We start from the raw sequence: 26,165 nt of genomic DNA, 5'->3' as shown, positions 1-26,165 counted from the left end.
GTCGTGTTCCTATTTGGCTGTCGTGTTTCTATGTGGCTGCGTGTTTCTATGTGGCTGTTGTGTTTCTATGTGGCTGCGTGTTCCTATGTGGCTGTCGTGTTCCTATGTGGCTGCGTGTTTCTATGTGGCTGTCGTGTTTCTATGTGGCTGTCGTGTTTCTATGTGGCTGTTGTGTTCCTCTGTGGCTGTTGTGTTCCTATTTGGCTGTCGTGTTCCTATGTGGCTGCGTGTTTCTATGTGGCTGCGTGTTCCTATGTGGCTGTCGTGTTTCTATGTGGCTGCGTGTTCCCATGTGGCTGTCGTGTTTCTATGTGGCTGTCGTGTTCCTATGTGGCTGTTGTGTTTCTATGTGGCTGCGTGTTCCTATGTGGCTGTCGTGTTCCTATGTGGCTGTCTTGTTCCTATATGGCCGTTGTGTTTCGATGTTGCTGTCGTGTTCCTATGTGGCTGTCATGTGCCTGTGTGGCTGCGTGTTTCTATGTGGCTGCGTGTTCCTATATGGCTGTCGTGTTTCTATGTGGCTGCGTGTTCCTATGTGGCTGTCGTGTTTCTATGTGGCTGTCGTGTGCCTATGTGGCTGTCGTGTTCCTATGTGGCTGTCGTGTTTCTATGTGGCTGTCGTGTTTCTATGTGGCTGTCGTGTTCCTATGTGGCTGTCGTGTTTCTATGTTGCTGTCGTGTTTCTATGTGGCGGCGGGTGTCTGAGGGCCGCTGAAAGGCTCATACAGGGTGTTCTCAATGACGTAGGCCTACTCTTGCTCCTAATGTCCGGCGGCGGGTGTCTGGGGGTCGCTGAAAGGCTCATACAGGGTGTTCTCAATGACGGAGGCCTACTCTTGCCCCTAACGTCCGGCGGTGGGTGTCTGAGGGCCGCTGAAAGGCTCAAGCAGGGTGTTCTCAATGACGTACTCTTGCCCCTGGTGTCCCCCGGCGGCGGGTGTCTGGGGGCCGCTGAAAGGCTCGTTCAGGGTGTTCTCAATGACGTACTCTTGCCCCTGCTGGTGTCCCCCGGCGGCGGGTGTCTGAAGGCCGCTGAAAGGGTCGTACAGGGTGTTCTCAATGATGTACTGTTGCCCCTGCTGGTGTCCCCCGGCGGCGGGTGTCTGAAGGCCGCTGAAAGGCTCGACTGGCTCGTACAGGATGTTCTCAATGCCGTGGACTGAAGCTCTTGTGGGCGTGGCCAGATCAGGGTCGCGGGGATGGCTGGTCTCAGAGACTGTCGATATTATAGCTTTAGTATTGTTATTTATGTGTGTGCTTCTATATGCAGATGATGTGGTAGTCATGAGTGAGTCAGCGGAGGAACTGCAGGAACTATTAGATGTGGTAAATGAGTATGGGAGAGATTTTGGAGTGAAATATAGTAGTGAGAAAAGTCAGATAATGGTTGTGAATGGGGCAGAAGATGAGAAAAATAGGACCTGGAGGCTAGGAGACACAGAGCTAGGGCAAACAGATGCATACAAGTACCTGGGTGTATGGATGAGTCCGAGAGGATGTGAAAGGACAAAGAATGAGAAGATTAGCCTAGTTAATCAATGGGTGGGCCGTCTGGGAAGTGCGGCACTTTTTCCTCCGACCTCCGACAAATCGGCGGTACCGCCTACCTCCAGCACTTTTTCCGCCGACTGTCGGAGCAAATTTGCAGCCCGTACCATTCGGGAAAAAGTCGAAGGAAGGCGGAAGAAACTACCGAGTCAAATGACATCCTGTAAACATTACTGAAAAAAATAAACTATTTGCCATGGTTAATGTATTTATTGCACATTTTGGAGTAACATATGGAACATAAATAGACAGTATTACAAACAAAACACAACTTTATGGTGTAAGAACATAGGCTTTCAGTTGACTTCGCGGGGAACCTGTATAGGTCCACGTCGCCCCCCAGAACTCATCTTTGATGCAGTGGAACTAGAGATTGGGTATCAGGGCGACATGTAGGTGTGTTTAAGCCACTTGGTGATGACACAAAGGAACGGTGTTTTCTTGGTACAGTGCAGTCAAACTTGAACCACATTTCAGCCCACTCTTACTTACCTGTAGCTAGATATCTCATGGTGATTGCCAATCTCACTTCAGGTGCGACAGCCTTCCGCAGCCTTGTGTCTTGCTTCCTAATTGTGGGCTCTATCATTTTAAGAAGCTCTTGAAACTGATGTTTATCTAGCCGCATCCACTGCCTGTAGCCTTCGGTGTCTTCCAACGCAAGCTCTTGTAGGAGTCTGCTAGCTACCCCAAGGTTCTCTCTCCTTGCAAGCCACTGCCGTCTCCACGCCCGTTTCTTCTTCTTGTCTTGAAGATGAAATCGCTCGTATAGCAGTGCTGCGACGACAATATTACTCGAGTTGGAGGGCAGTAGCTGGAACAGGTTGGCCATTGCTGCTGGAGCTGGAGGTAGGATGTAAACAAGCGAGTGTGCTAGCAGGTGTCGGCGGTACCGCCTGAAATCGGAGGTCGGAGGTAGGAGGTCGGAGGAAAAAGTGCCCAGTGTGATAGGCGCTTAAGTATGATGTGCTGAGAGAGGTGTGGAAGAGTGTAGCAGTGCCGAGTGTGATGTATGGGATGGAGGTGATTACATGGAGTGAGTTGGAAATGGATAAATTGGAAGTAGGGCAAAATAGGATCGGTAGGTTAGCTTTGAATGCACCAAGGTATGCAGCGGTGGAAGCATTGAGGGGTGATATGGGGTGGAGTACCTTTAGGGAAAGATTTAGGAAGGCTACCCTTAGATACAAAGTCAGACTGGAACGAATGGATGACGCGAGATTGGCACGGAAGGTTTACTTGTGGAGTGCATGAGAGCAAATGGATTAAAAATGCATGAGAATGGTTGGTGACAGTGGTATGCGAGTCAGGTGGGTGAGCAGAGAGGAAGGGAGGCGTTTCTTTGAATGGAAGGTGACTGACAGAAATAGTGAGGGTCTAGAATGGAATGTGAGAAAGTGGAAGAAAGAGATAGACAGTGCAGTGAAAGGTGACGGTCTGAGGAGGTGGAAGCATGTGATGGAGCGAAAGACTACTTTGGAATGGTACAGGGAAAAGGAAGCCCCGCAGTGTGTCAGCTGGTATGATGGAAGCCTGGGTGGTGATCTTCTCTTCTAAGCTCGAGCGCAGTGTATGAATGTGAATGCAAGAAACTACAGGTGGTCTGAGTCCCGCAGCAAAGTGTGTCAGATGTGTGACAGGGGTGTGGATGAAACTGTCGTGCATGTGATACTGGTGTGCGGGAGGTACCGGAGAGAAAGGACGGAGATGATGAGGGTGGCACTGAGTGAGATGGGCTGGGATGTGAAGGGGAGGATTGCAAGGACAGAGAGGGAATGGATGCTGCTGCTGCTGGGACTGAGTGATGAAGCAAATGATAGAATTATAGAAGCCATGAAGAGTTTTCTGGAAAAGATGTGGTGTGCAAGAAATAGGGAATTGGAAGATTTGTAATGGATACTGCTTGTGTTGTTTTATTTTTACAGGGTGTGCCGATACGAAGGCCTGACTCTTCAACGGGTCACCTGTACAGCAAGAGCAAGAGCATGTTATTATTATTGTTTATCGTTTTTATTATTCTTAGTTGTTGTTTTTCTTGTTTTAGTAGCAAGAGGAAGACGAGGAGGAGATGGTGGATGATGGGGAAAGGATGGGCAGACTTGTAAACTATATATTGTAAGACATGCAGCAAAACAAGACTTTACTGAACTTGATGAAAGTGTGTGTGTGTGTGTGTGTGTGTGTGTGTGTGTGTGTGTGTGTGTGTGTGTGTTGTTCCGCCGGTTGAAACAGAGGATTGGGAATGTTAATGGACTACTTGAAGCGACAAAGAATGGAAGGAAGAGTACTCGTGCTGGGAAACCTGACCTAAGAAAGAATGACAACATAACTCTCTCTCTCTCTCTCTCTCTCTCTCTCTCTCTCTCTCTCTCTCTCTCTCTCTCTCTCTCTCTCTCTCTCAAAAAAAAAAAAATACTAACCAGGTACCACTGATCTCCGTCGTCGCATGCAGCGGAACACCACCAGCACCACCAGCACTTTCACCAGCAGCACCAACCCCGCCGACACCACTGGCACTATCAGCCCTGACGTACGCGGTGACGTGGATGGGGCGCCCTTTCCTTGCCGTATGGAATTTAAAACGGAAGAGAAGTCATGCGTGAAGTTGAAATGAGGTGGTTTCCAGCGGGACCTGATGTCGACCTGATGTCGGCTTGGGCTGTTGGAAATTTTTGTATATAAATTACCTTTGTATTGATTTACCATGTGGTTTTCGGGCGATTAATTTATCACCGAAATCACTAAATATATCACGGATCAGTAGTATTTGGAATTAACCTTTGTAACGCTCCACGCGAGTATATATATATATATATATATATATATATATATATATATATATATATATATATATATATATATATATATATATATATATAGAGAGAGAGAGAGAGAGAGAGAGAGAGAGAGAGTTAGTGATAATTGGGGCTGGGGAGTGTTTATCTAACTTTGAAGCGTGTCATCATTTACATATCCAAACAATTCATAATTATCGTTCTTTGAAACCCAATAAATTTTCACAAGTGCAATGGGGAGTGTGTGTGGTGAACGGCAGCTTCTCGGACTGTGTAACGAGGCATCTGCTTGGTTCTGACGTCGCCAATTAAGTAGGGATGGGCAAGTACCGTTAATTTGAGTACCGGTAGTACCGGTACCAAAAACTCAAGTACCGTTAGTACCGGTACCGGTACCGGTACCCAAAGGAGTTTTTTTTTCTTAATGACTTCTGATGAAATTCCCAAACAAATTTCCTGTAAAGAAAACCCTCTCTCTTCCTTCAACTTGATATCAACTAGAGTAGAAATGCAACGTTTAGGAGACTTCTGATTAATGTAAAATCACTTAGGTTTAAAGACAGACCACCTAGTCTGTACCATGGGGTCTGTGTGGTCTAATTTTCTATGTAAATCTATGTAAATCTCTCTCTCTCTCTCTCTCTCTCTCTCTCTCTCTCTCTCTCTCTCTCTCTCTCTCTGAATGAAGTGAATATTTATTTTTTCGATAAAAAAATAGCATGTATAGTTATTATGGATGTACTCGATCATAGTCTAATAACAATAAAAATATTTATTAGCAACCTAAAAAAGAAAAAGAATCGGACATAAAGAATTATCCAGTAACTCCAATAAATAAATCAAATAATGGAAACGGGAGCTGTGATGGAAACGGAAAGCAGGACAAAATGGTGGGAACTTGGGGAGACGGTCAGCGGGGCAGTGACTCAGCGTCTACACACAGGGCTCATACCGCATGGAGGCGGGCGAGCACTGAGTAATCATTAAGCTTCCCGGAACCCAAGTGATCATGATGCTTCGCGGTACCAGTACCGATAGCAGTTATCGATACCAGTACCGGCGAGTGATCATTAAGCTTCCCGGAACCCAAGTGATCATGATGCTTCGCGGTACCAGTACCGATAGCAGTTATCGATACCAGGTCGCCTCTAGTCGCGAGTAGTTGATATAACATAGGTTTCAATGGGAAAATCGATTACCCCAACACACGGGCGGGTGCTTAAAGCGACCACGCTGGGCAGTCGCAAGTACAAAGCGCGTGCAAGGCGATTAATCGCTTGGACCCCCCCACACACGGGCGACATGATGATGCCGACATCCTGTCGCCTTTCCGATGTACCGGAAGTGATCTGTCAGTCAGTCCTCGCTCATCACTCCTTGCACTCACACTGGGCAGGCAAGATGTGATACTGTGTGTGTGTGTGTGTGTGTGTGTGTGTATATATATATATATATATATATATATATATATATATATATATATATATATATATATATATATATATATATATATATATATATATATATATATATATATATATATATATATATATATATATATATATATATATATATATATATATATATATATATATATATATATATACACACACACACACAGTATCACATCTTGCTTGCCCAGCCGAGTCGCTTTACCCCATACACACAAGCGATTAGGATCTTAGTGGCGCTCGGTGCTCGCCCGCCTCCATGCGGTATGGGCCCTGTGTGTAGACGCTGAGTCACTGCCCCGCTGACCGTCTCCCCAAGTTCCCACCATTTTGTCCTGCTTTCCGTTTCCATCACAGCTCCCGTTTCCATTATTTGATTTATTTATTGGAGTTACTGGATAATTTTTCATGTCCGATTCTTTTTTTTAGGTTGCTAATAAATATTGTTATTGTTATTAGACTATGATCGAGTACCCACTACCCATATCACCGAGATATCCACTCACTAAGTGGTGATCTCTCTCTCTCTCTCTCTCTCTCTCTCTCTCTCTCTCTCTCTCTCTCTCTCTCTCTCTCTCTCTCCGGCTACACCTCCAATATTTAATCATCTTATTTAATTCATCATGCAATTCTTTATAGCCAGAAACTCTCGCCAAAGGGATTCAAACTTTTTTTTCGTTAATGCTTTATTGGATAAATATGATTCTCTCTCTCTCTCTCTCTCTCTCTCTCTCTCTCTCTCTCTCTCTCTCTCTCTCTCTCTCTCTCTCTCTCTCTCTCTCTCTAAAAGTTAACGAGTCATACGAATTTAACAGTGGCAAGTAAAAAGAAAACGAAGTCTTGGGTTAAAAGTTAGTGAGTCCCACGAGTCTTTAGAAAACGCTAATATAATATTGTTATTGTTATTAGACTATGATCGAGTACCCACTACCCATATCACCGAGATATCCACTTACTAAGTGGTGATCTCTCTCTCTCTCTCTCTCTGAATGAAGTGAATATTTATTTTTTCGATAAAAAAATAGCATGTATAGTTATTATGGATGTACTCGATCATAGTCTTATAACAATAACAATATTTTTTAGCAACCTAAAAAAAAAATCGGACATGAAGAATTATCAATAAATCCAATAAATAAATCCGAGCAACTGGTACCGGTACCGAGCAATCTGGTACCGGTACCGTACCGTTTAGCTGGTACCGTTAGTACCGGTACTGGTACCGGTACCTGCCCACCCCTACAATTAAGTGGATGAGCCAGACGCCACAGCACGCAGCATCCGATTGTGAACAAAATCGGAAGACATTTTGCACACCTTTACATTGTCACCACTCTTAACTCGAAGTACAGATCGTTTGGAAGTTCCTGATTTTCCACACTGCGTATTGACATGTTCAGCTCGACCCACTTATCGCCCGTGCAGCGCTGCTGGTAAACAGGAAACCAAGCCTCATGTGTCGTGTTATTCGCTTGTCACCCCGGCTTCACGTTACGTACCTGGTTACGTTTTCGCTTCCCATTTTGCTCTCGTCTTCTTCACTTTCTTCCTCAGATGTGTTATCCTCACTGCTCAAGGCGTTTGCAATACCCAGCGAGAGTAATCCGAACGTCAACTCTGTGTAAGTGCCTGCGAATGTCTGATAAGAGTAAGGCCGCTGGAGCAGGATATCCTTTGTACGATGATAGTAACACACACGATCGTAAAATGTAGTATAATTTTATAACATTTGGTGTAAGTGGAAGTTCTTTAAAAGCTTCCTCTGTCCCTATACCCACGAAGCCGCTTCCTCGTCCCCGTCAGCGCCACAAAGAATGAAAAAATGTGCGTCGCGGCGGGAATGAAATAGCCTTCACAGAGATAACTCGGCGTAGGATCTTATTTTTTTCTCACCTCTTCCGTGAAACTCCCTTGCCGAAGTGCGCTGGCGACCATGGCCTTTTTATTTTTTATTTTTACAGCACGGGATGCAGCTCAAAGGCGAAAAAACAAAAACAAAAACAAAAAAGCTCGCTCCTCTTACATTGCCGAATCATAACCAATCATAACTTAAAGGCCAGTGGTACGGAGATGAACACCACGGCCACGCGCAGCTAATAGCCTAGCGCGCGCTATGTTCCCAACTTTACTCCTATATTTTCAGTCTCGCGGCATTTCATAACGGCGGCCCTCTAACTTCTTCCCGACAGTCATATCACACCCAAGTATTCATTCCGTAACCATTGGTAGCTATTCCCATTCCCATTCCTCCATAAGCATTCCTATCCTCTTTCTCTAAGCATTCCAATTCCCTCTCCGCAAGCATAACCCACCACCTGCCTCCACACATGTATTCCCACATTCCCACCCCCTCTAAGCATTCTCACATTCCCATTACCTTAATTTGCAAGCCCTAATTATTTGTATTCTCTCTTCCTCCCTTTCCAGAAGCATTTCTGCAAGTTTTCTCGCATTCCCACCTCTATAGCATTCCCCACCCACTCCGCCCTCATCTTCCACCGTACCTGTGTCACTGCTGAGACAGAAGTAGCTACTTATGGAGGGTTTGCGTGAGGCATGAAGCATCACTGATGACGCTGGAGACCATGGACATATATGCAATACTTTGATACTTGATCGGTTATGTGATGCACACACTCACCAAGTCTCTATTCATGAACTTTCACATTTGTCTTCATTATTGATATTAGTCTGAGGGTGTTCTTTAAGGCTTTTTTTTTAACTATACATACTGGCCTTCTATTTGGGCTAGCCTGTCATTGTATTATCATTACTATCATTATTATATTGGCATTACACAGATTCATATTCCTCCGTAGGTCACCGCGTGTCGCGAGGGCTGACCACAACAAGGCGTGTCTTTAGGAGCGAGGCGCCACACACAGGCCGCCTGTTAACCTTTTTGTTAGCAGTTTTTTGTGTGTGTTTTGATTAAGGCGCGAACTGTTATCTCACGTGAGGTCCGGTATACCGTTGCCTGCTTTCACAAGTTGATTGTAGTAAGGTGAGATAACACAATAGCCTTTTTAGATAAGTGATGTGTGGCCGAGCGGTAGCCGTTATAAGTTCACTTTAGTTCACTTTAGTTCTCTCTCTCAGGTTGATACAAATACCAAATGTATTTTAACTATATTAACAGTTGTACTACATAAGGTTTACAGTTTACGTGAGCGAGACGCACGAAATCAGAGACAGCCACACCGCTGCAGGGCGCGGAGCGGCAGAGCACCGCTCGCCAGCCCGTCACCCGTCTTCTCTCTCTTCTCTGCGTTGTTCGCCTGTTTTATTTGCTTGTAGTTCGTCCGGAAGGGTGGGGCTTCCGGTTGATGACTGTTGATGAAAGTCATCATTTTCTGATCCTAGTGTCAGTTCATCACAGCTTCCCACGGCCAAAAGCACGACGTGTTGTTAGACATCCTGTTGTGCGACACCGACCGGGTGTCGCCACACGTACAGTCATACATACACATGTACATTATAATATACACATTACATCGCTCGGTTCTCTAAAAGTCGCGACCTCGCGACTCACCCGACCTTTAAAAGCAGTGTACCTACCCATGTTACATTCGCACAATGTGTACTAGTTAAACGAGGTCCTGTTATTGCATTAAAAAATATATATATACAAGTCAGAGCCCGCCTAACGATACAGCATCGGGAAATGCCAATAATAATAAAAATAATCATGGAAGTAACAAGAAATGGGCAAAGTACATACAGGGCGAGGTAAACAGGGCTAGAGTCGTGGACATGGAAGCTCAGTACTATTCCGAGAAAACAAAACAATAGCTCGAAAAATGATTTACATGATACATCCTAGTAAAATTAAATTGACTAAACTGTCATTAGGATACATGGTAATGGAGCTATTTGGAATAGTAAAAAGAAAAAGGAACAATCCTTGAAGAAGATCTGCTACACACTGAACCTTCGAGTCACACCTTGACACAAAACTGTCGCAGAGAAACACTCATCCGTTGCGTGACAATTAATTGCCAGTGTCGTTACCCTCGGCACGCCTTCGAGACGGGTGGGGTTTACAACAATAGATAAAGTTGTGTGAAAAGAGGTAATGTTATCCGTAGAGTCTCCCAATAGTTACATTGTGATAACAAGGACAAGTCTGGAGAACCTTAGAACCATCGGCAGTCAGCACCACTAACTCCTAATACTCCGTTTTTCAGGTCTACAGTACTATAAAAGAAAATCCTGTCACTAAGTTGTGAAATCACTGTTGTCGCCACACGTACAGGCATACATACACATGTACATTATAATATACACATTACACGCCGCCCCAGGCCGCCAACACCTGCAGGCGTCGAGTCAGTAGGTTACACGAGAGGGGCTACTTTTACCCGCTGGAAGAGAGTAAGTTTACAAAAGCTGAGCCGTAATTAACTTAATCTTTGAAAAAAAAATCAGATATTCGTGTTGTGCATGGTGTTCGATGTTAGATTTAGTTTTCTGTTATCAATACTACGCTACTACTACTACTACTAATAATAATAATAATAATAATAATAGTCTACTACTACTACTACTAATAATAATAATAATAATAGTCTACTACTACTACTACTACTAGTCTACCACTACCACTACCACTACCACTACCACTAGGCTACTACTACTACTACTACTACTTCTACTACTACCACTAGGCTACCATTACTACTACTACTACTACAATTTAACTTTAATATTTTGCCATGATGTGTTAAAGAAAATAATCCTAAAACTATATAGCTTACATCAGTATTTTTATTATGATATGGAAAAGTTCAGAGGTCATGTTAATTAGTGTGTAGATCCACTGCATACTAAGTTATCCTGCTTCTCATTCTTCTCCCTTCATTCAGCTTTATTCCAGTTTTCTTATGGATATCGACTCCAGGCATTATATAACATAGGTGTAGTGTATCTTCCAATAATTTGTTTTCAGCTTTATTCCAGTTTTCTCATGGATATCGACTCTAGGCATTATATAACATAGGTGTAGTGTATCTTCCAATAATTTGTTTTCAGCTTTATTCCTGTTTTCTCATGGATATCGACTCCAGGCATTATATAACATAGGTGTAGTGTATCTTCCAATAATTTGTTTTCAGCTTTATTCCTGTTTTCTCATGGATGTCGACTCCAGGCATTATATAACATAGGTGTAGTGTATCTATTGGAAATTGTTTTCAGCTTTATTCCTGTTTTCTCATGGATGTTGACTCCAGGCATTATATAACATAGGTGTAGTATATCTTCCAATAATTTGTTTTCATTCTTTTCCCTACTCATGATTTCCTACTCTCCTTCACCTTGCAGCCCTCCGTTTTCTTCTCAGTACCTTCATCAAGCTTTCTCCAGTAAGCACAAAAAAGCATAGATGCATCAGGAGTCTGCAAGTCATCTCAGTCAACCTAAATGTGGGCTTTTTTTAAGTCAACACTATACAGACACACAAATACATGTAGTTGCTGTTTCTGTTAGTGAGATTCCTTTGATATTGTGAAGGTAATAGTCTTTTTTTTGTGTTGGTAAGTTTGGCTTGTCTTTTCCTCCACCTCCTCCTCCAGCCTGGTGCCTTATTTCCTTACCCATAGCCATAAGCCTCCTCCCCCTCACCCATTTGCTGAACATCCCACAGTTACCAGTATGTGCATCACACTGCATTGCTTTTCCTAAATTTGCCAATTTTATCAAAACTTTTCTCAGGTAAAATAAAAATAAGTCTAATAAATTTGTTTGTTTATTTATACAAAATTTTTAACTGTCCTTACATTACAGAGCATCGGCCTGATCATCGGATGCACCCGAGGCATTCATGATGGACTCGTGCTGGGCAGCAGTGTCCTCATCCTCGTCATCATCGTCATCTTCATCCACCTCCATTTCAAACAGCCTTACACGTCGTCTGTTCTCTGAGAGGAGGAGAGCAACTTTTCTGGAGCCTGACACAGCCAAGGCAGCGAGTGGGCCGCCCTCCAGCCGCCGAAAGCCACTGGCGTCCACCAGCGCTGCAGCATCACGGGGTGGGATCCCGGCCTCGGCAAGTGGTCGGTCTCCACACATAGCAAGCGGTTTGAGCTCTCCTGCTGCAGCCAACACCCAGAGCTGGATGAAGAGAGCCACACGGGGGTCAGCCGGGTCCTGAGCCAGGACGGACAGAGTTTCCTCAGTGTAGAATTGGGCACCCATGAGCTTTAGCAGGAGTTGGCAGGCGTCTGATCTTGAGAGCCACTCCAAGACACCATCCAGTCGTGAAAACACAAAAGGCATAGCCTCCACATGGTGGGCAGGTCTCTGCCCTAACGGGGCACGGACCAGAGACTCAGGCGTGGTGGGCCAACGGGCCAAGTAGAGCGTGGACTGGCCAGGGCTGGGCAGCACCACGGTGTAGACGGCAGAGTCTCTTGGGCAGCTTATCTGACTCACCCCAACCGCTGCACCCTCCTCTACCCCCACGATGGGCACCCAGGAGGCCACGCTGATCGCCTCGCTGATCACGCTGAGGGCTGGCTGGCCATGTCCTCCAACACATTGGCCAGGTTGTTGCGTTCCTGCATGAGGGAGCGGTCGCGGTGGTGCGGGAAGATGATGGGGTGTGTGGCCAGGGTCGGGTGCTTCTCCAGGAAGGCCACCCAGGGGTTGGGGCCGGACTCTGGAGGACAGGAGAGTGGCGCATCCTTCAGGTACTGGCCAACACGCTCCAGACGAAACCGTGGCCGCCTCTCGCCCTGTGCAGCAGCAGGGTTGGTGGGGGTGTCCTCCAGGCCATCATGGAGGAACTCTGCGATGTAGGTGAGGTCCTGCTGGGTGCCACGGGTCATGTCCTCCGGAACGGCCTCGCCCCGCGCCCGCTGCACCACCACGTACAGCCAGCGCAGGAATGCCTTGAAGGTGGTCATGGCAGCGTCTATCACCTGCTGCAGCTCCACCGCCTTGAGAACAAAAGCACCGGCCTCCTGCACAGCCCGCCCCACCGCCTCCTCCTCCACTCCCACCCCCAGCATCCCAAAGCGGTCGTGGCAGCGAGCCAGACCCATCAATGCACTCAGCTGGTGCACCAACGCCTGGCCCACCGCCTGTACATTTCTCAACACCAGTTTCTGGATGTTGGAGTAGCTCAGCTCAATGGAGTGGCCCAGCTTTTTCAGGCCCTTTTCAGTCAGTTCATTAGACAGGAAAACCTCAAATTCCGAGGAGGTGCGGCCAAACACCAGGAGCTCCAGGAAGTCTGCCGCTACACCTCCCTCGGGCACCATGCGAGCATAATCGGCCAGTTTGTGGTCAAGCTCCAGCAAGATGCTCTCCCAGGCCTCCTCAAGTAGTGTGAGGGTGTGGCTGGCATAGCTCATCAGCCCCAGGATCTGGCCGTACCGCCGGGCAAGGGCATGCAGCTCTCGGTGGCGGCAGGACAGCACAAAGGTTTCCACCGTGGCATGGACCACCTCTCGCCCTGCCCCAGCCTGCCGCTCTAACATACAGCTGAGCAAATGCAGGTCATGGGAGGGTGTGGCATCCAGTACTGGCCCTGCACCTGGCACTGTGTCACCAAGCTCCACGGTGGCACAGTGGAAGAGGCCAAAGGCGTAGAGGTGGACAGCAGCAGCGGCAGTGCCCACCGTGAGGAGTGTGAGGCAGGTCTGGTCCCTCAGCAGGCGCCCCTCATGCCAGCCCTCCTCCTGGTCCTCCCCGGTGCCTCCTGTGTAAGTCTTGGAGAGGGACGGCAATGGGGGAAGGTAGCTGTCGGAGGTGTCCTGGGGAGAGAGGGTAACATTGTACTGCCTTGCTATGACACATCCACTGAACTGCATTTTGCTGAGGAAACAGAAACATACTACTAATAGTACATACTACATACTGACTAATGACGACTGAAGAAGAAAATGTAAGAAAGTAAAGATACGAGTACTACGTAGTGAAGCTCGCAGGTATATAAAATGTTAGGTAGACATTTCTTTAGGAATATTGTAATGTGACATGACAAAAGGCAACTTGTTACTGCATATTATTTCTAGAAAGATGTATGTGCCAATTCATGTGCAGCACTCCATTTAGTTAGTATACACATGAGAGAAAAAAGTAATATGGAAAACGGAGCTGAGGTATATTAATGAAAGTCAAAATAAAGATTGATGATACAACTTTTCTCTTGACTTTCATTTTATGCTACAGTTCAATTTTCCAGAGTATTTATCAGAATATTTTTCCCCCAACCTAAGGACTAAATGGAATGGTGCATACAAATTAGTGAACATTAACCCGGTAGCAGCGACGGGCCAAATTTGTGCCATGATATAAACCCCCCAAAATAGATGATACTAATCTGATCACAAATGCTTTGATATATATTATGAAATGGTTTGTGTGAGTGATGATTTTTCTCATTTTCTCGCCACAGGGACCATTAAGAAACATGATCCCGCTGCTACCGGGTTAAGATAGGTTGCCTCCGCTGCTACTGGTTAAGATAGGTTGCTCTGACCACACAAAAATATACTTATAATAATTGAATATAGAATCATTGTATTGAGGAATAAGATATGTATCTGGGGCTTGAGCACGGGTAGGCTATGTATGTACCACGCTAGCACAACAGCCACAGATATGTAAAACTTATTCCTCAATCCACTGATTCCTACTTGTATGCATTTACTGTATAATATCTTTTTTTGTGATTATATTTGGTATGACTATTTGAATGAGCTATGTAGGAAAAAATGACGGAAGTGTGCATTACTTTATAGATAGCCTACTATAATCGCCTTCAGTGCTCATTTTTCATGGACCGTTCTTCTTGAAAACTTGCAGTATTATGATTGTACTTTGTTTAAGTGATGTCATTAATTGTTTAAGTAGAGTGTCGTTATTCAATTACGCTTTTCAATATTTTTAATCATGAAAGAAGCTAGATTATCTCAACCATATATATTTGGTACGTGTCTTTGATACAATCTATGATGTCATCAACAGCCAATCAGGTGAAAGGGGCGGAGCTAGCCAGAATGGGAGAGGGCTTCGTGCAAATTGCCAAGCTAATTTGGACCGACTATACTTAGATTCACTGAGCATGATGTTGTCTGTGTCAAGTTTTATATAGATTTCATCCCACTTCCACCTCCCAGATCTTGCCTAAGACCCATATTCTCAGATGCTTTTGGCTCTCATGAATATTTCCAAAGTCCACAAAGGAGATTGGCTGGGTTCTCATGAGTGTTTTTCCCATTCATGATGCAGAAGCCTTGTCAAACTAATCACAATGCTCAAAAAATTACTCATGGAAATACTAACACATCTCTATAAAAACCTTACCAAATGGGGGTCGTAAGCCCTGAAATGTTGAGAATATGGGCCTGTGATGCTCCTCAGGGGTGTCAGCTGCATAAATTAATCATGAACAATACCCAATCTGCATTTTTCAGGTTGCGTTGATGCATAATGCTAATCATTGACTATTACAATGATGTCAGATCCACCAGCTCAGTTCACAAGAAACCCTCCGTGCCCTTGTAACTTATGTAGTGAACAAATATGTGTGTTGTTTGTCATCCCATGTCCCCTCAACTTTTTTACAATCTGCTGTGACCTTGGGGCCTGGTTGTTCACACTGCATGTAAAGCTTGCTTGCATAGCTATGCATCTGGTGTGAACAGTCAGAAGCAACTGAAAGCCACATGGTGGCATAGTGTGCATAGCACAGCTTCACTTTCTGTGAGAACAGGCCATCAACCAGTCAGCCAAAGAGGTACCCCACTCACTGAGTGAGTTGGGGAGGCTTTTCACATCAGGGAGGTACACTACATCAAGGCATGCTTGCTAACTACACCACAGAGGTGCCATGGAGTTATTTATATATTATAACCTAGCCATGAGTCCAAGTTTGTTTAAAACAAATACTGTATATTCTGTTCCTTCGAAAGTACCAAGGGCAATTATAAGATGGGCATTGAAAAGGCAAAGAGTACCAGAGAGATTGCTTGAATCAGTGATGGGACTATATGAAGGTACAAAATTGAGAATGAAAACAGTGGTGGGAACATCAGATGAGTTTGAAATTGGAGTGTGGGTTCACTAGGGATCTGCCCTTAGCCCGCTCTTGTTTATAACAGTAATGGAGGAGGCAACAAAGGAAGCAAGAGGAGAGGCACCATGGGAGCTGCTGTATGCAGATAACTTGGTAGTAAATGCAGAGACAGCAGAAGAAGTGAAAGAAAAGTTTAATAAATGGAAGGAAGGAATGGAGGAGAGAGGTTTGAAAATTAATATGGAGTCTACTCGTGAATCATAGCATCCCTCTAAGAGCAGAGCTGGGGTGTACCAAGTGTGTATAAAGGCCCGTCCACACAATCGAGCAGTGCCCTCGAGCACAGGCGAGCGGTCTGGCCATTGATTTGGCTTGCCAGCCCGCTGAAAAACTACTAGGTTTTCAGCAGGCATAAGCGAAGTTTTCAGGCACAAGCGGTAAGCTCGATCGTGTGGACGGGCCTTCAGATCAGTTATGTTGTATGGAGCAGAAACATGGGCTCTAACTAGAAAATCGATGGAAGTATTGAGAGCAAATGATCGCAGAATGCTGAGGTATATGGCTGGGATCAGGTGGATGCAGATGTGGCTAACAGATGTGGAGTAGAGGACCTGGAAACGGTGATCAGAAGGGAGACTCCGATGGTTTGGACATGTAAAGAGAGCAGGGGAGGATACAGTGCTGGGAGTTTTGGAGAGATTGAAGATAGAAGGAAGGAGACCACTTGGTAGACCTAGGAAAACGTGGAGGTGTATACAGGAAGACTTGGCATTGATGGGATTGGATGAGCATTGGGCAGAAGACAGAGTAGAATGGAGGAGAGCCATAAAGTGTCCAACCACTCAGAAGAGTGAAAACGGACGTTAAGTGAAATGATGATGATGATAATTCTGTTCCTTCCATCCCTCACTTTCCTTCTCCTCCTAACCTGAAATATTGTGTCCTCCTTGGTGGGTTCCTCAGGCATGTGGGCGGCCCAGCTGAGGGACGTCACCTCGGCCTTCACGTTCAGCCTGTGCACGGAGCTGCTGTCCTCGATGTCCACCAGCACCACCTCCCCTGCAACACAAGGCTGTCTCAAGAACTGGAATACACTTGATTCCTGCACTAAACATCTAGTTCGCCACCTTTGCGCCTTATCTCTAAAACTAAGGTCACTGTGGCACTGCAAGACAAGGCACACTTAAGTCTTGCAGTAAATTGCTCGCTCGATTATTTTCTTGCCCTTTTCCTCCAGTGCAGGGTTTCTCATTAAAAACTCGTTTGACATGAAAAAAATGTACGTAGTAGTAAGTTCAGTTCCTGCCCCCTTTTAGCCCATTCAGCTGGATCCTTAACTCCTAGCTGGGTATGTGGGGACGCTGCTGATTGGTTGTTGGTGAGCCAGATGTCTCTTCTCTATCACTATGTAACATCTCAAAACACAAACGTACACATACATTGTCATTTTCTGTCACATAGCCTGTTAACAAAATTAAATGCTACCAATAAAATTAACAGCATATATAACCTTGTACCTTAATTGATTACTGCATCATCACAATATTTACAAAAACCATAACAAATCCAAAAGGAGATGCCTCGGAATGACGTGGGAAAGAAGTCAAGAATAAAAGATCCAGGAACTGTTAAAAATGTGAGTAAAAAGTGAGGTAGTATTTGCCAGTCCATTCTCACCATTCCAACTTACTCGTACCTCAGAATGGCCTCAGAACGGACTAGAAAAGGTACCTCAAAATGGACTAGGGAAAGTTACCTCAGAATGGACTAGGAAAGGTACCACAGAATGGACTAGGAAAGGTACCTCAGAATGGACTAGGAAAGGTATCTCAGAATGGACTAGGAAAGGTATCTCAGAATGGACTAGGAAAGGTATCTCAGAATGGACTAGGAAAGGTACCTCAGAATGGACTAGGAAAGGTACCTCAGAATGGACTAGGAAAGGTATCTCAGAATGGACTAGGAAAGGTACCTCAGAATGGACTAGGAAAGGTACCTCATTATGGACTAGGAAAGGTACCTCAGAATGGACTAGGAAAGGTACCTCAGAATGGACTAGGAAAGGTACCTCAGAATGGACTAAGAAAGGTACCTCAGAATGGACTAAGAAAGGTACCTCAGAATGGACTAAGAAAGGTACCTCAGAATGGACTAGGAAAGGTACCTCATTATGGACTAGGAAAGGTACCTCAGAATGGACTAAGAAAGGTACCTCAGAATGGACTAAGAAAGGTACCTCAGAATGGACTAAGAAAGGTACCTCAGAATGGACTAAGAAAGGTACCTCAGAATGGACTAAGAAAGGTACCTCAGAATGGACTAAGAAAGGTACCTCAGAATGGACTAAGAAAGGTACCTCAGAATGGACTAAGAAAGGTACCTCAGAATGGACTAGGAAAGGTACCTCAGAATGGACTAGGAAAGGTACCTCAGAATGGACTAAGAAAGGTACCTCAGAATGGACTAAGAAAGGTACCTCAGAATGGACTAGGAAAGGTACCTCAGAATGGACTAGGAAAGGTACCTCAGAATGGACTAAGAAAGGTACCTCAGAATGGACTAAGAAAGGTACCTCAGAATGGACTAAGAAAGGTACCTCAGAATGGACTAAGAAAGGTACCTCAGAATGGACTAGGAAAGGTACCTCAGAATGGACTAAGAAAGGTACCTCAGAATGGACTAGGAAAGGTACCTCAGAATGGACTAAGAAAGGTACCTCAGAATGGACTAGGAAAGCTGCCATGAAAAAAAGATCCAGGAAATGTGAAAAATATGAGTAAAAAGTGAGGTAGTATTTGCCAGTCCATTCTCACCATTTCAACTTACTCGTACCAGAAAAAAAAAAGAAAAAAACAGAAAACTAAGGCAAGGTATGACCATAAATGTACATAAAGACTGACTTATAAAAAAAACATCATTAAGTCTTATCCGTACAATAAACTTTCCACAGCAGTTTTTTTTCCCCATTACATATAGTACAAACTGAAAAACTGAGGCAAGGTGAACAAACAAGCTACATATTGACAGAATAAAGATCGACTAATTAACCCGGTAGCAGCGGGGATCATGTTTCTTAATGGTCCCTCTAAGCGAGAAAAATGAGAAAAAATCATCACTCACAAAAAACATTTCATAACATATATCGAAGCATTTGTGATCAGTTTATATATATCTATTTTTTGGGGTTTAAATCATGGCACAAATTTGGCCCGTCGCTGCTACATGGTAAAGCCACAAATTTGGCCCGTCGCTGTTACCGTGTTAATATGAAACCACTAATTTTTATACCCCAAGCTAAATTTTACACAGTTAGTAATTTTCTTCCTCCCATGAGTGCCAACTGGATAACCAAGGTGAGGTAGATAAACAAACAAACTAACAAAATAAAGATTGCCTCATTAACCCCTCGACTGCAGATTTGCTACAAGAATGGAACAAAAAGTGGCTGCTACAATTCAATGAAGAAAAATGTAGTCCTGCACCTTGGGAGGGGATATCCAGCATACCAATACCACATGGGAAATACTCCACTATCCACCACAGAGGCAGAGAAAGACCTGGGAGTATATGTTACCAGGCTACCAGTGAAGGCCAAATCCATGCCAATCGCAGCGGACAGGTTAAAAACATCATGAATTTTTATATCTCAGCTGAATTTCCCATGGTAGTTTTCTTCCCGAGTACTATAAAAATAGATTGGAACAGTGTGCTTGAATTAGCAACCTCACCCCAAAACAACAACAACTAGCTGAGAAAAGACCAACACAACATACCAGATGAGTAGCCGACGGCCAGGATCTTACTGTCAGGTCGCCACGCCAGCCCTGTGACCTTGACCCCTTCTCCCGGTGAGCTGATGACCCACACCCGCTGCCACGAGAGCCTGTGCATCGCCACCTGACCTGAGGATAATAGAGTTCAGAGTCAGTACCAGTAAGCTAATACTAGACATGTAGGTCAGTATTATAAGACACATTCGCTTGTCACATCAACTATTTCTAAAGGTCAAAGTGGGGATCATTCGGGTTCTGATGAGTGTTTCTTTAGGTTCATGGTACAGGAGAGGGGTCAGACTACCACCAGGGTCATAAAACTACTTCTGGAAATGCCACAAACTCCTACGAAAGCCTTGTCAAATATGTGAACTTGGGTGACGAAATGTTTAGTAATACACCCTGTAGAGCTGAAGTTAGAGGTAGTATTGGTACGGAAAATTTTTGAACGGGATAAGTGGGTGAGGATGGTGAGGTCAGTGGAGGCTTAGTTATTGTGTGGGGGTGGAATGACTGGGTGTGGGTGTGGTATGATCAAGAGTGTGGAATGGAAGTAGGAAGGAGTAAAGTGGGTGGAATAGTGAGTGGGGAGTGTGGTGGTTTAGGGTGTATGGGGTGGATGTTGGTTATGGTAGGTGTGTGAGGGTGGAATGATTGTGGGTGGGTGTGGTATGTTTGAGTATGGAATGGGTGAGTGGATGAATGTGGGAAGGAGTCAAATGGGTGGAATAGCGAGTGTGGAGTATGGGGTGGGTGGGTGTGAAGGTGGAATGGGTGTGGAAATGAGTGAATAGGATGGAAGAATAAGTGGATAATTTTGTTTAAAGTGGAAGGAAGTGGAAGTGAAGTTAGCCTTTTCAGGAGGTGGAATGATTGTGGGTGGGTGAGGCATACTTTGATGGGTGGAATGGGTGTGTGGAAGGGTGTGGGAGCAAGTAAAGTGGTTGGAAGAGTGAAGTTAACCTTTTCTGGAGGTGGAATGATTGTGGGTGGGTGAGGCATACTTTGCTGGGTGGAATGGGTGTGTGGATGGATGTGGGAGTGAGTAAAGTGGGTGGAAGAGTGGGTAAGGACATGTGGACAAATTGGAATGTAATGAGTGGATGATTTGGACTGTAGTGGGGTGGATGATTTGAATGGTGATGGGCTGTGGGTGATATGGAATGTTACAGAGTGGTTGATTTGGGTGAGCAAGAACCACTAACTAGCCAGAAGTATCTCACCCTTGATGTTAGCGATGGCCACCAGGTCCATCTTGGGCGACCAGATGCACTTGGTGATCTCGTTGGCCACATGACGCTCCTCCACCTGCTTCATGATGCACGTCGCCGCCATCCTGCGCAGCTGTCTTGACCCTCGGCTGTCAACGTGTCCAACAGCCGTCTCACGGGTTATGCCATTACTCTGTCACCTGCAGCAAGAAAACTAAGTGGTGTATCTTCAAATCACTGGAGCCTGAAAGCAAGCATTCCCCTATAACAATAATAATAATAGTAATGGTCACTGGTAATAATGATAGTGATAAGGTCGCTCATATGTCACTGATCCATGCCTGTTTAATCCAAGGAAAAGCTTACTGATATGTCTCTGCACTATTATGGAGCCTGAGGATAAATATTTCCCTAAAGTAATAATAATAATAATAATAATAATAATAATAATAATAATAATATCAGCCACCCCTGAAGACACCCTGCTATGTATACAAATGGTTCCATACATTTGTGGCAAGAATTGTTATCTAAAAGGAGTGTCTAATTTATATGTCTTGGTAACTTTCCTCTTTCAAAACTTCAACCTCTATCCGTGCTGTTGGGATCCATGGCTGCCACACGAGGATTTGAGGAGGTTATATGATGGCCACTGGGTAGGGCTATCATTGCATCTTAAACTTCTGCTCACTAAGCAACTGTGACCTATAACTAGGGTTGTAAAGTTCCCAGAATTTTGAACTGGGAAACATTCCATGAGAATTTTTGAATTTTGGGGAATTTTGGGGAACTGAGAAAAATTTTAAAAGTTTGTCTAAGGTGCCTTTAGACTTTTTGTGTGTGTGCGTGTGTGACTAAGGTTATTGTTGCCTCTTTAGACTTCAGTTTTAGGGAACTGTTAGTGAATGTCCCTGAGCCTGGTGGTGGCACAGGCATAGCTGCCTTAACTGCTACACTGAAAACATTGCAAAGTTTATCACAAGTATTTATCATTAATTATTAAACTTCTGAACTTAAATAAAACCTACTAACTCCTATGAACAGAGGGGCTTCACTCCCCTCAACCTCCCTCACTTGAATCTAACCAGGCCTAACGATAACCCCCCCTTTAACCCCACATTTAACCATTTGCATGGGAAATGGTTACAAAGAAAGATGAAGAGTACAAGACATGTCAGAAAAAATTATACATTTCTATAACTTCACCCCTCTCACAATAGCAAAAGCAGCTGATTATTTCTGGTATATTTTGATGTGTTTTCAATTAACGTGTAAACTATTCTCAGCAAATGTCACTAGTTTCCTAAATTTTTCTCCTCAAGACTCAAAAACTAGTTATCTCCAGTAAAGAGTAATGCATATCTATAGCATACAAATCAAACTCACCAGTAATAAAAGTTTCAGACTCAAAATGTACAGAAATGAGGAAAAATAGGCACCCGAGCTCTCACAAGACTGTCAGGATGGTGGACGCTGGTGCTGCCAGAGTTGCACCGCTGCCTCCATCACATTGACAAAGTCGCATTAAGAAGTGTATCACAAATCTTTATAAAAAATAATTAACTTAAAAAATATTACTAAACCTAACATCAACTCCTTAAGGAAGAGGGTTTCACCCCCCTCACAGCCCTGATTTTAAACTAACCAGACCTAACATCACCTCCTAACAGAGGGTGCCTTCACTCCCTTATTTAGCCATTTCCATGGGAAATGGCTAAAAAGAAAGATGAGGAGTGCAATCAGATATGTGAGAAAAATAAGGGCTAATATATACTGAATTTATGATAGCCACTTCACACAAGGTGAATATTGACATTGTTGCATTTTGATCTTTGAATGCTGTGCAGTAATTAGAAGCCTCCAGATAAAAAAAATCTAAATATTGATATTAAAATTTTATTACCACAGCCTAACACATCCCACTTTGGCAATGGGGGAAGTGGAGGGTCAGGTCAGGTATGTTAGATACAGTAGTTAGGCTAGGTAAGATTTGTTGTTTGCTTACAATAAACATCTCAGACGCTGTGTGGTGCAGTTGTTGTCAGTAGAGGGGGAGAAGGTGACTGCCACCTACATAGTGACCAGAATGCAGTGTGACGGGTGTAAAACTAAATACATACCAATAGTTGTTACCTTCACTGGTTCTTAGCAGCCGAGTCGTGGTAAAGTCTGAGTACTGATGCTCCAGTCTATAGACTCACAACAGGCTTGAGTTACCAACCCTTAGGATGACAACCAGATTGGCTAGATTAATTTGAACATGGGTGACCTGAGGAGCTTGTCCTCTTGCAAGAAGGGGGTTTGTGAAGCTTGGCCTCAAACAGAAGGGGGAGGGGGGGGCCAGTATGACACATCATTGTAAAAGATTAGTAAGACTGAGCTGCAAAATATCAATGGTAAATCTTAGGAAGAGCGGCTACTAAGCGGTTACATCGCATGTTTAGTGTGAGCAGTTACATTTTTATTTCTACGCGTCTGACCGGGAGGTTTGACAGCTCGCCATTGTGTGTTTTTAAGTCATGGGGAAGAAATTTCGCGGGCCAGTATGGAAAAAATACCCTTGAGACAGAAACACGCCTGTCCGCTGGTCAAAACTCAGTCGTACGTGCTAGAAATGTTGCAATTACCCCACACCTGCTAGGAGCCTTATTCCTAAGATTTACCATATCAATAATTTCTCATGTGTTTCAATACACGCAGAGGACGTGTGGGACCGGGGGAGTAGTAGGAAAGAGCAAAAAATCTCAGCATTTCACTTGCTGGCGGTAATCAGTCCAGCATGTGATTAGACCGTGGGTGGGTGCCTGACGCCTATCTCGGGCGCCGTGCCGGGGAGAAGCACAGCCGGACGCCGCGCCAGCACCTCGGAACACTCTTAGGGTGCGGCCACACTGCACGCGGTTTGCTGGGAGGGTAGAGGGTAGCGGAATGCCTAGTGGGTCAGAGGCAAGAACAAACACATGTTATCTAATACGAGTAGCCATACCGGACGCGGGTAGCGGGTTCCCTCCAAGCTTACCTGCTACCCGCGTCCTGTATGGCCACTCGTAGCAGATAACATGTGTTTGTTCTTGCCTCTGACCCGCTAGACGTCCCGCTACCCTCTACCCTCCCAGCAAACCATGTACAGTGTGGCCGCACCCTTACAGGCACACACACACCACGCAGCCCGGTGAGTGTGCAGCACCACAAGGCGTGGGAGGCGGATGGACGCCAATCCAAATATGCGTGTCATGCACCTGCGCATTACTTATCACGATCAAGAAAAGGTTAACGCTCCTCCCCGAGCAAGCACAAACCACAGCCACTCCCCAACACCCCTCCAGCCTGTCCTGGCGTCCCGCAGAGCCACACACCTGCAGCAGCGTCCCGTGAGTCTCGCCAACACAAACCCTTCTTCTTCTTGGGTGGTTTTATGGGGCTAGTTAGGCTGTGGGGAAACAAACCCGCTTCGAGTCGCGCGGCGCGGCGGCCCTTCCTTGTTGACACGCGTGACGTCATCTCGGTCTCGGTCTTGGCTCTGCTGGACGGTTTCCTCAGTCACTGGTCACCTCGGTTAATTTATTTTTGCTTATTTTACTTAGTTTGCTTGAGTAAACCAGGGAGGCTGCCGGCGTTGGCTGAGTGGTTAGCTTGTGGGCGCAACGTCTTGGAGAACCTGGGCTCAAGCCGCGTCCGCCCCTATAAGCTGACAATAATTTTCAGTCATCGCCGGGGGCCACTGTTTCGTGTGGCATCCCATCTTACGATCGATTGATTGATTGATTGATTGATTGATAGTTTATCGTTGCAGGTAAACAACAAGGGAGAAGGGAGGAACATGCCATCCCAACCCCCAGGCAGGACAGTGTGTGATCCAAGCACTAGATGGGAATGAATACAGAGATAGAGTAAATACTAGTCCCTAAAGTAAAATACTGCAGAGATCACAGTTGATAGTTTATTAACCTCGTCAACATTCACTAAAAGCATATCTTGAGTCATATTCTCAGACACGTCGGAGTTTACGCACCCACATAATATAAGGCTTCCGTAGAGGTTGTTAGTATTTCCAAGGAGGGTAATTTTAAAAGCCTAGTAATAGTTGGACAAGGCTTCTGCATCACAAACGTAAAAACATGTGAGAATCCGATCGAATCTCTTGAAAGCGTCTCAGATTACGGGCCAAATGAAAGGTCTCAAAAGTACGGAAAGTAAGGGTCAATATAGCTTAAATACTCACTGTCTAGGCCGTCGCTTCCTCTCGTATTGATAACGAGACACAAAATGGTACGAGAGAGAGAGAGAGAGAGAGAGAGAGAGAGAGAGAGAGAGAGAGAGAGAGAGAGAGAGACTTCCAAATGGGTAGTTATATAGAGAGGTGAGGCTTACAAATAAGACTTGAGCTCACCGTTCGAAAAGTTTGAAGCACACATGGGGTCGCATATTATAAGACATTTCGTGGCCCAAGAACACCTATTTGACAAGGCTTTCGTAGGAGGTTGGGGCATTTCCAGGAGTAGTTTTATGACCCTGGTACGTGGTAGTTTGACCGTTCCTCTGTACCGTGAACCAGAAGAGACACTCATTAGAACCCGACTGACCCCCTCTTTGACCTTTAGAAATAGGTGATGTGAGAAGCGAAAATGTCTTACAATAACGACGAAAATCTCACCGCGCCTTCCATCCTCACCGTGCAATCACCAGCGAGTAACGTGACAAAATAAGGATAGAAATAGACGCACTGAGGAAAGATAAGTAGAAAAAGAAGACGAATAAGAACGAATATCAAGAGAAAATGAGGATTAGGATAAGGCGCACTGAGGAAAGAGAAACAGAAAAAGCAGAAAAAGATAGCAGATAATCAAGAAGCAAAGGCGTTACAAGGGAATGAATTATGAGACAGAGGAAATGAGGCCATGATATTTATACGTGGTTTAAGATGAGCAGAAAAAAGAAGAAAAGAGAAGAGAAAAAGTACAATGGAGGACAGTGGAGCAGTAGAGGACAGAAGAAGACTTAGGAAGAGATATAGTAAGGGAGGATTATAGGCGTTGAAGCGAATAAAGAGATTGAGGAAAAGAGGCAATGGTACTTAGGCGGTTGAAGATAAGTAGAAAAAATAAGAAAAGAAAGTGTAGAAAGTAATAAAACAAGTAGAAAAAGAAGAAAAAGATGAGAGTAGTAATAGAGGAGTATATAGACGTTACAAGGAAAATAAGAGATGGGGGAATGAGGCAATATGGTAATTATGTGTTTTAAGAATATTAGAAAAAGAAGAAAAGAAAGCGTAGAAAGTAGTAAAATAAGAAGAAAAAGAAGAAGAGAGTAGGTAATAGAGGAGTATATAGATGTCACAAGGGAAATAAGAGATGAGGGAAAGT

The 26,165-nt window shown here is 44.6% G+C and overlaps 2 protein-coding genes across 2 annotated transcripts; both read right to left on the bottom strand.

Moving 5' to 3' along the window:
• Nucleotides 1–62: 62 nt before the first annotated feature.
• On the bottom strand, nucleotides 63–9,047 carry LOC126982671 (uncharacterized). Its single transcript, XM_050834936.1, has 4 exons — nucleotides 8,954–9,047; nucleotides 7,294–7,423; nucleotides 3,969–4,207; nucleotides 63–1,216 (listed from the first exon to the last, which is right to left on the bottom strand). The coding sequence occupies exons 2-4, from the start codon at nucleotides 7,314–7,316 to the stop codon at nucleotides 843–845; spliced, it is 636 nt and encodes a 211-aa protein (XP_050690893.1). The 5' UTR covers nucleotides 7,317–7,423; nucleotides 8,954–9,047; the 3' UTR covers nucleotides 63–842.
• Nucleotides 9,048–11,527: 2,480 nt separating this feature from the next.
• On the bottom strand, nucleotides 11,528–25,874 carry LOC126982669 (anaphase-promoting complex subunit 4-like). Its single transcript, XM_050834934.1, is given in 6 exon segments — nucleotides 11,528–12,300; nucleotides 12,303–13,551; nucleotides 16,747–16,877; nucleotides 19,592–19,720; nucleotides 20,815–21,002; nucleotides 25,025–25,874. Coding segments are annotated over 5 exon segments (2,349 nt in total). The 5' UTR covers nucleotides 20,927–21,002; nucleotides 25,025–25,874; the 3' UTR covers nucleotides 11,528–11,572.
• Nucleotides 25,875–26,165: the final 291 nt, after the last annotated feature.

This window comes from Eriocheir sinensis, chromosome 51 (assembly GCF_024679095.1).
Source record: "Eriocheir sinensis breed Jianghai 21 chromosome 51, ASM2467909v1, whole genome shotgun sequence".
NCBI classification, from domain to species: domain Eukaryota; kingdom Metazoa; phylum Arthropoda; class Malacostraca; order Decapoda; family Varunidae; genus Eriocheir; species Eriocheir sinensis.
This window is presented reverse-complemented; position numbering and strand designations above follow the sequence as displayed.